This window comes from Narcine bancroftii, chromosome 3 (assembly GCF_036971445.1).
Source record: "Narcine bancroftii isolate sNarBan1 chromosome 3, sNarBan1.hap1, whole genome shotgun sequence".
In the NCBI taxonomy this organism is placed as follows: Eukaryota; Metazoa; Chordata; class Chondrichthyes; order Torpediniformes; family Narcinidae; genus Narcine; species Narcine bancroftii.
The window spans coordinates 76,075,919-76,088,959 of NC_091471.1; the positions used below are offsets into that span (position 1 = coordinate 76,075,919).

A 13,041-nucleotide genomic window follows, 5' to 3' on the forward strand; every position below is an offset into this window, starting at 1 on the left:
AATGTAACTTGCTGTTGAGTTGATTGCTGTTGAATTTAATAATTACATTTATTGTTCTGTTTTCATTCCTGTGTCCTATTAGTCTGGCTTTAATGTGAAAACACTGGTATCAAAGGAGCATGGGTTTCTTGTGCAGGTAAGGAGCTTCTCAGAATTACTACTTCGAACATTAACCAGCCTCTTACTTTTTCACAATTAACCAAACTTTATTCTGTGCAGACCATTGAATACGCAGAGCAGCGGATACCAGTCCTCAATGAATACTGCGTGGTGTGTGATGAACCCCATGTCTTTCAGAATGGACCGATGCTCCGGGTGAGTGGAACTCTTATTCCATTTACTATAAACACAACCAGGCCGGTTCAGGCGAATGAAAAAGAAGAAGTGAATGGATTATGGAAACTTTATGCTAACTGGCTGAACATGAAATGAGTATTGATTGACTGATGACAGGATGCAATATGTTTTGAGGTATTTTATGGGTTTCATATGGATGCTGTTGGACCTGCCAGCACTTTTGTGTATTTACTACAATCACAGCATTTGCAGATTTTTTGTTTCCCTCATGCTGACTTAGATGTCATATTTTGATCAAAATGTCAAATTATATTGATTAGAATAATAAATTCAGGGAATTATACGTCCTTCATGCTTGCCTCAGCTTTTGAGTTACAAATGTTCTGTTTGTTTCCCCACCCCCTCATTCCTCCTGACCCATCTCTTTCCCATAGTCTTGCAATTTATTCCATTCAAACAAATATCTATATCCCTTTTGAAAACTACATTTGAATCTATCACCCTTTCAGACAAGGGTTTCAAGGTCACTACAGCAACTGCTATTTTGAACACATCATTCAAATTTTTGTCTCATCCACTCAAACTCTTACTTCCCCAGAATCAATATGGATAAGTTACTACTTTTTTGTCGAACTAGCTAATGACCTCTGAACCTAAACTCCAGCTGAGCGATTGTTGGTGTTTCATCATTGCTTGTCTTTTTCCATAATTGCTCCAAATCAGATGATAGTCAGGGATCCTTGTTCCAAGTGCTCAAGTCCTAATTGCCTGTAAAGACACAAGTCAAGAACGTCACAGTTCAGGCTTCCTCACTCTGTTTGTCCTATAATTGATCACATTTCATAAACGTAGTTCACCCTCACCTTCTTACCAACAATTAGGAACAGGCTGAAGTGCTGGATGTTTAAATGATGTCCAAATCTCAGGTAAAGGACTTTTTCCCTTCTGCTAGGTATTGTTTTAAGTTCTCCATTATTAAACCACTATAGTTTTTTTTAATATATGTTGTAATTTTCCAGCAAATACTCCTCAGTGTTTGTAGGCTAATAGTGTACATGCAACAGATAGCTCTTCTACCAGTGCCCATTTCATGCCACGTAGATTCTGTCATTGATCCCATTAGTTTCACCTTATTGCAATACAGGACTGTAATCATTGATGCAGACTCTTCAATTACTCCTGAATTAAGTGTAAGCTTTAATGCACACCTGGTGAAGATCTTCTTCTAAATTGCTTCTGGAGACTCTCCCACTCAAAGTTCCTGAAAGCAATACAATTAGCTTGAAGTAGAACAACTAATATTACAGATAGGAATAGCTGGGTTGTGGGGGAAAGAGAGGGGATTCAGTTTGTCTGGCCCTCTGAATCCAGGAAAAGAAAACATGTGGGTGAATGCTGGAGAAACTTAGTCGGTTAAACAGGGTCTTTATACAGCCAAAATAAAGATGCATAGCCAATTTTTTGGGCTTGAGGCCTTCATCAAGGTATCAAGGTATTCATCAAAGTGGTCCAGGTTCAGAACACACTACAATTTTGTGTGATCAAATAAATAAGAGTGAATTATTAATATTGATTATGTTGTTTCTACTAAAGTTTAAATGCAGTCATTGATTTTTTTTCTATTATTTACCAATAATTTCTATTTTGCTGCAGTCTTCATTTAGTACTGATTGCTCTTTGGAAGGTTCATGAGGCTATAAAGAATGTCCTCAGAGTTATTCAAGTCAAGTTATTTGTCATCTGATTGTACAAGTACAACCCAACGAAACAGCGTCCACCAGTCCTCATTGCAAAATATGCATAAACGCAACCAGTCATAACACACATCCTGCCAAACAATACTTATGCAGGACAAGTATTTCATTGAATGAATAAATAAATAAATGTTGTTTTATACATACTAGAATCTCAGATGGTCAATGTGAGCAGTTCCTTTGGTCATTCAGCATTCTCACTAGCCATGGGAAAAAGCTGTTCCTCAGCCTGTGGTGTTGGCTCTTATCTCTTCCTCAGTGGGAGCAGCTGAAAGATCGTGGCTGCTGGGTGGAAGGAGTCCTCAATAATTTTGTGCACCCTTTTCAGACAACAATCCCAGTAGATCAAGTTGACGGGGGGGAAGGGAGACTCCAGTGATCCTCTCTGCCACTCTTATGGTCCTGTGGATTGACCTCCGATCCATTTCTCTGCATCAATCGTATCACATTATGCCGCAAATGGCCAGGATGCTCTCGATAGAGCTCCTATGGAAGGTTGATATAATGGTAGCCGGTAGCCTTTCCTGCTTCAGTCTTCTCAGGAAGTGCTGTTGCGTCTTCCTAACAAGTGAGGAGATGTTGAGTGTCCATAATAGGGCACTAGTTAAGTGAACTCCAAGGAAGTCTCCACTTTCTCTACTATAGATTTGTTGATGTATAATGGAGGGAGGTCATTTCTGGGTCTCTTGAAGTCCACAATCATCTCCTTTGTCTTGTTCACATTAAGACTCAGGTTGTTCCTCTCACAACATTTCACGAGATTTTCCACCTTTTCTCTGTAGTGTGACTCATCGTTGTTGCTGATGAAGCCAACTGCTGTTGTGTCATCTGCAAACTTGATGGAGATGGATCTGAAGATGCAGTTGTGGGTCAGTAGCGTGAACAGGAGAAGACTGAGTACACAGCCTTGAGGTGTGCCAGTGCTCAGTGAGACAGTGCTCGATGTTCTGCTATTGTTAGGAAGTCCAGGATCCAGTTATAGAGAGGGGTGTTGAATCCCAGCAAGAACAGCTTCTCCATCAGCCTCTGGGGAATGATCATATTAAATGCTGAACTGAAGTTAATGAACAGCAGACTGGCATATATGGCATCATTCCCCAGGTGGGCCAAGGCAAAGTGAAGTGACAACGCATTGTCTGTAGAATGTTTTTTTCTTTAGGCAAATTGAAATGGGTCCAGCATCTCTGGGAGGTGTGCTTTGATGTATTCCATGACCAAATGCTCAAAGCATTTCATAATGGTGGAGGTCAGTGCCACAGGGCAGTAGTCATTGGAGCCTGTTATAGTCACCCTCTTGGGTACCAAGATGATGGTGGCTGTCTTGAGCACTGCAGGAAGGATGAACTGCTGCAGTGAGATGTTGAAGATGTCCACAAAGACCTCCATCAATTGGTCTGTGCAGTCTTTCAGTACCCAACCTGATATGTTGTCTGGTCTGCCGCCTTGTGTGGGTTTACCTTGGATAGAGTTTTCCTCACCTCAGCCACGGCTATGGAGAGGGCTCATTATCAGGGGAACATGGAGCTTTATTTGGTGTCATCTTGTTCTTCTCATCAAAGTGTGTATAGAAGATATAAAGTCTGGCTGGAAGGGACAGATTTCCTTGATACAAAGCAAGAGGATTCAAGTTGGTGAGCTCTTTAGTGTTTCAGTGGATATGCGGGGCAAAAAGGTCTCCTTTAGTTCAATGCTGGAGGTCTGCAGTAGAATATTTGTTCACCAGTGTAGCAAAGCAGCATTAGCTTCATGGATATTGGAGAGTTGGGATCATTGATGCGCAGTAGACCATATATGTTGTGCTCAACCAAAAGCTTTTGAAGGCACTCGTAGATTTGATTATCAATGTCTATCTTTGATGGTAGGTATTATCCAAGATATGGGATGTGGTCCATCTTTTATGGGGCATAGGTTTGAACCTTTATTGTTGGATGGTGATGTGGTACATCTGTAGCAGGCAAGTTGAGGACCTTTGTCCTTTATGTTTCTGAGATTTGAATTACTGTCAGAAGGCAGCTCATGTCTCTGGGAAAAAATAATCACCAATGCTATTTCCTCATTCACCAGAAAAGCAAAGAAAACTAATGTATTATCCTCTTCCAAGCCAACATCCACAATGTTGAGGTTCTAAGTAAAACTTAATTGGCTCTGTTGAACAGTCTATGTCATTTTTATGCCTGACACACTAAATAGGCACTTTAATTCCAAGCTCTCTCTCAAGAAGACATTACCAGATGAAAAGAATTGCAAATGATCTCAGAGCTTTCTTAAAGAAATGGAACATTCCCATTGACACTGGGGAATCTCGAGCCCGGAATCAAAGTGGATAAGGAGCTATTGGGACGGTAATAAAAACTTCAAATCCATGCACGGGGAACCCGCAGAGGGTCAGCAGAAGCAATGGAAAGAAAGCACCACTTCACGAATGATCCCTTCGCATTCTCATCCCATCAGGCACCTCCTGACCAATCTGTGAAAGAATATGGGTTCCGATTTTAGCCTCACCTGCATCTCAGAGGTCTCAAAACCAGAGAGGAAGGAAGTCACCCCAAATTTCTGATGATTGCCAAGAAAGAATAATGGGATGAAAAGCCTCTGTGTGTGCTTTGATTATTCAATGGTGGGTGCAGGCCCCTCTCTCCACATTACTCCATTCTCCAAGAAGTTTGCATCTCTTGACTATCTGAAAACAGAATGGAGTAAGAATAACAGTATTGCAAGGGGACTGGAATATGTTTATAAATCTATCAGTCCCTTCTGTAGTTGCTGCTGCCTTCTGTGTTCTGGCCACCACATCCTCCAAATGCATCAATGAGTTTTGTAAAATTCTATGATATAATGTCACAGCTGAATACCTGTCAGTGTTTGCAAGCTGTCAAATCTGAGTATAAGATATGCAATGGTAAAATAAAACACACATGTCTCAGGGACAACTGAAACTGTGGGTGAATGACGGTTGTACAGTGAATTCTGCAGTGCCTGAAGCTAGTGGTGCAGTTATTTGGATATGACATGAAAAAAATTGACATTGACCATTCTTGCGAGATCATTAAACTTCTTCAGGCATTACATGTAGGTTCTTCTTCCTGACCCTGGTGCAGCCCACCACAGATATCTGATTCCATTGCCTTTTTACTGTATTTGTCAAGAGCTTCAAACCCCACTAACATCTGCTTCTGTCTTTAAAAATCTACCAAACCTGAGAGGCTGTTGTCGCCCATGCTGAGCCATTCATCGCACTTGCCAGATCAAGAGACTCCCAGGACTTGCTGCAGCAAGAGTGCATTTCACGAGCTACAAGCTAGCACATTGAAGAACAGACAAACTTAAGGAATTGATCTTAGGCCCAGGGCTAACGTGAAAACCATCCATCAGTTAGATTACTTCCAGCAGCTGTAGTATCAATTATATAAATAAGTCAACAGCAAGTCAAGAGTGATGAAGTGCCTGTTTCTGGAACTCTTCCTTTTACCTCCCTCAGCTGATTTTTGTCTTTTGCAACATCTGCTGTGGAAGTAGGATGTCCTTCCATGTGTGTGCTGGCGACATTCTTTTGATCATTCTACCACCATTATGCAGTCAATCTGTTTGCCCAGCATCCAATCTTTCATAAGATTCTCTTTCTCCTTCTAAATATTATTAAGGGAAAGAGGTGATCACTGGAGACTTTGTACCTTGTACCCTGTTCCACCTTTCTACCCAGCTCTTTCAGTGATGGTATGTTGTTCACAATTTTCAGCTGAGTTTCTGACTCGTATATTCCTTCCTCCTTCTCTCTACTTCTTTCAACCCTTCTCTTATCTCCTGCTGTTGAAGCTCATATTCATGCTTTCAATGTTCTCAGGGTCTTCTTTTATAAATCATATTTTTTTCAAAAATGTCATGTACATTACATTCTACTCACCCAAAACACCTTTTACTCAATGATCTAGATTATTTGACACAAAGTTCATTAGATTTAAAATCACGAGTCTGTCATTTAAAACTCCCTTGACCTTGAAAACTTCCCCAGATAAGTATCCCCTCACCCCCTCTATGCTGAATGTATGGGTGTAGCTCTCCACTGGCCACCGAGACAGAGGTGCACCAAAGAAGAGGTACAAGGACTGCTTAAAGAAATCTCTTGGTGCCTGCCACATTGACCACCGCCAGTAGGCTGATCTCGCCTCCAGTCGTGCATCTTGGCGCCTCACAGTTTGGTGGGCAGCAACCTCCTTTGAAGAAGACCACAGAGCCCACCTCACTGACAAAAGACAAATGAGGAAAAACCCAACACCCAACCCCAACCCACCAATTTTCCCTTGCAACTGCTGCAACCGTGCCTGCCTGTCCCGCATCGGACTTGTCAGTCACCAATGAGCCTGCAGCAGACGTGGACATACCCCTCCATAAATCTTCGTCCGCGAAGCCAAGCCAAAGAAAAGAAAGAAATGGAAATGGTGACCTTCAAAGCAATGCCTTAACTTAGCCACTTGTGTTTACAGTTCAGAACACAGCTTCACTTATGGCAGCATTGTTAGGAAAAAAAATGACGCCACAAACTCAATTTTTCAAGGGTACATCGCTGTGATCCAGGTGGGCAAGGGTAACAAGCATAACATCTGTGGTTGCAACTCTAATTAGTAGTTATTTGCAGCTGCTTGTTTTATTCTATTGACCAAAAGCTTCTATTCTCACAATAAAACATTGAGATGGTCATCAGATGAGAAACTTTAATGTTTTGTTTAGTAATTTGACCTGACCTTTTGGTTTAATCTTAGTTCCAACCATGAGGGTTAAGATACTGTATCTCAATTAAATCCTTACAGATTTATTCAGTTTGCTGAGAAAACTGTTCCTTATGGTAAATAAATGTAACCAAAATACTTCATACATTTTCCATCCTTAAGTAAAGCATTCCAAAGAAATATGTCACAATTCCACTAAGGACATTCTAAGGACATCTTTTGTAATGTTTATGAATTGATGAGCATTTTTCAACCAGAAGAAACTTTTCCTCAAGCCTTTTGTATGCTTTTGGTATTTCTTTGCAAACTTGAAAATTTCTGTAAAGAAATTACTTATGTCCTACAGAAATGAATAAAAAAACTTGAAGTTTGTTATTCACGGTTTTGAATGTATTCAGATTCATTTGAAAAGTTTGAAACCTAATTGTCCATGTACAGAAGACAGCCAAACCGGATGACATTCCTGATCGAGTGTTGAGAACTTGTGCAGATCAGTTAGCAGAGTTGTTTTTTTATAGATATTTTTAATCTGTCCTTGGCCAAGGCTGTGGTTCTAACAAGTTTGAAAATGGCTACAATCGTGCCTGTGCCAAAGCACTCTACCGCTATGAGTCTGGATGACGACCGTCCTGATGCACTTACTCCCATCCTCGCAAAATGTTTTGAAAGGTTGGATTTATCTTATCTGAAATCTTGTTTGTCTGCCACTATGGATCAACATTAATTTTCCTACTGTGCTAATAGATCGACAGAGGATGCCATTTCAACAGTTCTACTCTCTAATGACTCACCTCGGTAGTCTGGACTCTTATGTAAGATTATTATTTATTGATTATAGTTCAGCTTTCAACCCTGCTATACCATCAAAACTGATAACTAAACTATGTCGTATGGTATCAGCTCATCCTTTAGTAATTGAATTCTGGATTTCCTTATTAACAGACCCCAGTCTGTTAGGTTGGGCAATATTCTTTCCTACAGCATGAACGCTCCAGGGTTGCATGCTGAGCCCCCTTTTGTATTCTATCTTTACCTCTGACTGTGTTCCCTATGTACAATTCAAGCTTGATTATAAAGTTTGCGGATAACATCACGGTGGTAGGCCTGATCACAGGGGACAATGAAATGGCATATAAGGGTGAGGTTCAGCACCTAGCCTTGTGGTGTGCTGAGAACAATATGTTACTCAATACCCAAAAGACAAAAGATATCATTATGGATTTTAGATGGACGGGAAGCCATATGCACTTACCGATTTCATTAATGGAGTGGTGGTGGGGCATTTACAGAGCTTCAAATTCCTGGGGATTCCATATCTCTGATGATCTCCAGTGATCTTTGAATTCATCAATGTTGATCAAAAAGACACAATAACATCTTCATTTTTTGAGACGTATGAGGAGTTACACCTCCACCCTAGGATACTACTGGATTTCTATAGATGTACTATTGAGAGTGCGCTGCCATACAGTATTTCAGCGTGGTACAGGAATTGTTCTGCAGAAAACAGGAAGATACTCCAGTGGGTAGTGAAAACTGCCCAATGGATTATTGGAATGTAATTGCAATCTGTCTGTAGGGGATCATGTTTGGACAGGACGAGGAATATCATTAAAGCCGTAGCACACCCTAACCACGAACTATTTACTCTCCTATCATCGGGCAGACACTGTAAGAGCCTTCGCTCGAGAACTACCAGACTTAAAAAGAGCTTTTTTCATGAAACCGTGATCATGTTAAATACGGTGTTGAGCTGCACTTATATTTCAGATTCAGTCATCTTTTTTAAAACAGTTTATTTTAGATTTTTGCGGTCTTATTGTATATGGTCTGTTGTGTGTTTTTTTTATTGTATATATTTGTTGTATTGTATTCTATTTTATATTCTGGTCGATGCTAATCATGTTTTATTGGCTGGTATACCAGCATAATGCCAATAAAAAGTTTCATCATCATTAAATTAAAGATATTGATGAAGGGCTCAGGCCCAAAATGTTGGTTGCATATGTTTGAAACATAAAGAATGCTGCATGACCTGCTGAGTTTCTCCAGCACTTGTCAAAAATGATTCTTACACTGTGGGACAAATACATGGGACGCCATGCTGGAATCTGAATTTATCTCAGGGTGGTAAGAGTTTGCGAAGGTATCACATCTCCATTTACTCTGCCCTTGTTCAGCTTTACTATGCTATGCCAGGAAATAGTTTTGGAGCAGTAGTTGTGGAGCCCATTCCGATTCTGCGATCTGATGGGGTGTGGGAAATTGACCCCAATTGTTTATTCTCTTTTCTGGTTCTGCTTATACGTGGATCACAGAAGGTTGGTTTATGGGTTCAACAAGAGACATTAAACGTTGTCCTTCGTTGCTCAAGGGATTGAATTACTGGTGAGACTGCACCTGAAGTAGTGTGCAGTTCTGTACTCCTGACCTGAGAAAGGATATACTGGCTTTGCATGGAATGAAGAGGAGGTTCATTAGGTTGACTTAGGAAATGAGGAGGTTAGCTTATGAGGAGAGTTTACATTGATGAAGGGAGGGGATCTTACAGATACATATAAAATTATTGAAGATATAGATAAGATAAATGAAGGGAGCTTGTTTCCATTGACAGTTGAGACCAGAACTAGGGGGCATAGTTGCATGATTTAGGGAGCTGATTTAAGAGAGTGATGAGGAGGAATCACTTCTCCCAGGGAGTAATGAATCTGTGGAATTCTCTCCCCAATAAAGCAGTAGATGCTGCCTCATTAGGTACATATTTACATAGAACAGTACAGCACTGGAATTATGTGCCAAACATAATGTCCAAATCAAACTAAAACTCTGCTGCTTACACTTAATAGATACCCCTCCATCCCCTTCATTTTCACATCTATCTAGAGCCACTTAAATGCTATTGCATCAGCCTCCACCACTGCTCCTGGCAGCCTATTTCCAGCACGCAGCACCTTTTCGACAAAACATTTGCCCACGCATTTCTAAAACCATCCTCTCGCTCACCTTAAACACCTGTTCCCTCATGCATTTCATCCTATCAAAGCCTCTCATGGGTAAGTGGGCTGAGTCCTCAGCCAGATCAGCCAAATCTTATTAAAAGGCAGATGACCTATGTTCAAATGAAGGCAACCAATTATATCAGCACCTAGACAAAAGTGACTGTAAATAATTCAAGTTTAATTCAAAATTACTGTTCCATGAGTGCTTTATTTACTCATGTTGCAAATAACCATATAACCATTTATGGAGTGGAAACAGGCCATGTTCACCTAAATACACTGAAAAATCCTCTACTTCCTCCCTCATCCATAACCACCCACCACTCCTACATTTACATGTAACGTAGCTAAATATACATCACTCTAACTCTCAGATTTCTTTAGAAATCTTTTTTCTTCCAGAAAAATACACAACTGTACATGAGATGCAAAATATAAAATGTTCTCCTGATGGGTTGACAGTAATGATTATTTTCAGTCAATATAAAAATCCTAGAATAAAAGAACTAATCACCCAGCATTTTCATTTTGTCGTGTGTCTTCACACAATACTATTTCTGAAAAAGTACAGGGTGAGTTTAGTGATTGTAGTCATTCGAATGTAATTTTTTTTTAAGAGCAAAGATATAGGCCTTCACTCCATAGGAGATATGGAATGGAGAATGGGAGATTGCTTGGCGAGCACTTTTGCTCTGTCTGCATCAATGACGGAGATCTCACACTGGTTAACCATTTCAGTTCTGCACCCTATCCCTGTGCTGACATGTCGGTCCATGGCTTCATGTACTGTCAAACCAAGGCCACCCATAAGTTGGAGGACCATCACCATATTCCAAATAGGCATTCAGCAACTGGATGGCATTAACATCAACTTCTATAGTTTCCGCTAGCCTACTTCCCCATTAAACCTCTCTTCCCTATCTGTTTCATCTTGTATTCATCTGTGTGAGTTCTTAGGCAATGCATGGATGAAGGAAAAGGTTTTTTTTTTATTTTAAGGTTGATGTAAATAGCACCATAAGGCATGCCATGAGGCTGCAAGCCTCCATTCCAGATCTAACATACTGTAGTCTCCTGTTCTGTGTCAGCCCCTGCTGGCAGCCAAGTCTAATCAAATGGGAACTATAATCAAAACCTTGCCAGTGGCCATGCAAACATGATCACTATAATTACAGCTCAACTTACTTTTAACTAACGTGTTTTTTTATAACTCTACAATTTTAACTTTAACACCAGGAACTTACATTTTCATTATTATCAAAATTTTTTAAACTTGTTTCCTGTGTTCACATTTACATACATTAAAACTTGGAGAGTGAATAAAATAGCACTTCATTCTATAACAGGATTCTTTAAATTTGCTCTATCAGTCTATTAGGAGGATTCATGTGTCTTGATGATCTCCCGACAAATTATCCTTGAATCTGAGTGGTTGCCTCAAATGATGTCTTCTTAGCTGTGTATTTAGGTTGTTCAAAAGTATCTGTCTTTCCATCTACTGTGCCTGGTCCCATTTGAAGGTTTCAATGAGTTCTTTGCAGGACTTCACTATGAGTCCATAAGTTTGTTTTGACTTTTAGCCATACTTGGTCACCAGTGTAGAGTTCCAGTAGGATTTTTGTTCCTCTGTCAAAGTAATACTTTTGCTATTCTTTCTATTGTTCTTTGAACTTCCTCACTTTCTCCCCCTATTTTGTTTTTAGGAGGTTTTCCTGGATGGGTAGGTTTGATCTTAGCCTACATCCCATAAGAAGTTGTGCTGGTGACATAGCACATTCGAGAGACATTGTGCGGTATACGAGCATGCTCTGGTAGAAGTCTGTTCCACTGTCTTTTGCCTTGTTCACCAGTCTTTTCATAATCTGTACCAATTTTTCTACTAGACCACTGGACTGTGGAAAATGAGGACTTGATGTGGTATGTACAAAGTCCCACACTTTGGCAAAATGTTGGAACTTTTAATTCATTGTCTGTGAAGAGCTCGCATATCATGCCATGTCTGGAGAATATGGCTTTCATATCTGTTATTATAGTATCTGCAGTGGTGGTGTTCAGTTTACACACCTCTGGATACAAGGAGTAATAGTCTGTGACTACAAGATAATCCTTCCCTTGACATTCGAATAGGTCAGTGTCTACCTTCTGGTAAGGTCTGTATAGTGCTGGGTGTGGCTTTAGTGGTTCTGCAGGATTGCTTGCTTGATATTTCTGGCATATTGTACAGTTTGACACTTCTGATTGCCAGGACATCACTTCTTGTGCTCTTTTCTTACACTTTTTGATTCCGAGATGCCCTCTCTGGATCCTTTTTTGGAATCTCTTTTCTCAGACTCTTTGGAATAAGGATTTTACTTCCTTTGTAGATGATGTCTTCAGCCACTGATAGTTCCACCCTGCAGTTCCAATACTCTGAAACATCAGGTGAGCAGTCCTGTTTCATGTTGGGCCATCCATCCAAGATGTTTTTTCTCAATTGTCTCTCAGTGTTTCATCTTTGCTTGTCTCTGACTTTATGAGCTCCATTTTTGCATCTGATATGGGCAGTGCACTTGTGATCATGTTCACGAAGGCATTCATGTCTTCATCCAGTTTGGTGTTTGCAGGCTCTCTCATGTCAACAGCTCTAGACAACGTGTCTGCTGTATACATTAGCTAACCTGGAGTGTACACCAACATTCAGTGTATAGCATTGCAGCCTAATCATCATTCTTTGTATTCTAAGTAGGCATTCATTTAATGGCTTTTTGAACAATACAATCAAGGGCTTATGGTCAATCTCTACACTGATTGTTTGTGCTGATACAAACTGATGACATTTTTCACATGTGATGCTGAGCAGCTCCTTTTCAATTTGAACGTATCGCATCTCCGCGTCTCATTGAGCGTGATGCATACACAATAGGTTGCCAGTCATCATATTTTTGCAGAAGAACTGCACTGAGCCCACTATGTGATGCATCTGATGATATCTTGATGGGTTTCACTGGGTCATAAAATCTCATCCTCTGTGAACAGTTTCTTTATTTCGCTCCATGACTTTTCATGGTCATGATCCCACTCCCATTCAATGTTCTTTTCTGTTCGTATCCTCAATGGAGCCATCTTTTCTGAGAGGTTGAATATCAATTTACCCATATAGTTGATTATTCCATGAAACCTCTGTACGTCCTTTTTACATTGTGGCCTTGGCATGTTCCCAATGGTGAACACCTTTCTGGGATCTGGTCTGATGCCCTCACTGCCAATGATATCTCCTACAAATGTTAG

General features: G+C 40.3%; 1 protein-coding gene across 1 annotated transcript in view; it reads left to right on the top strand.

Moving 5' to 3' along the window:
* parp8 (poly (ADP-ribose) polymerase family, member 8) overlaps nucleotides 1–13,041 on the top strand; it is a 276,468-nt gene that overhangs the window by 183,155 nt on the left and 80,272 nt on the right. The window contains exons 12-13 of the mRNA XM_069923074.1: nucleotides 83–136; nucleotides 220–315. Of these exons, the coding sequence (XP_069779175.1) occupies nucleotides 83–136; nucleotides 220–315 (150 nt within the window). The remainder of the gene's footprint in view (nucleotides 1–82; nucleotides 137–219; nucleotides 316–13,041) is intronic.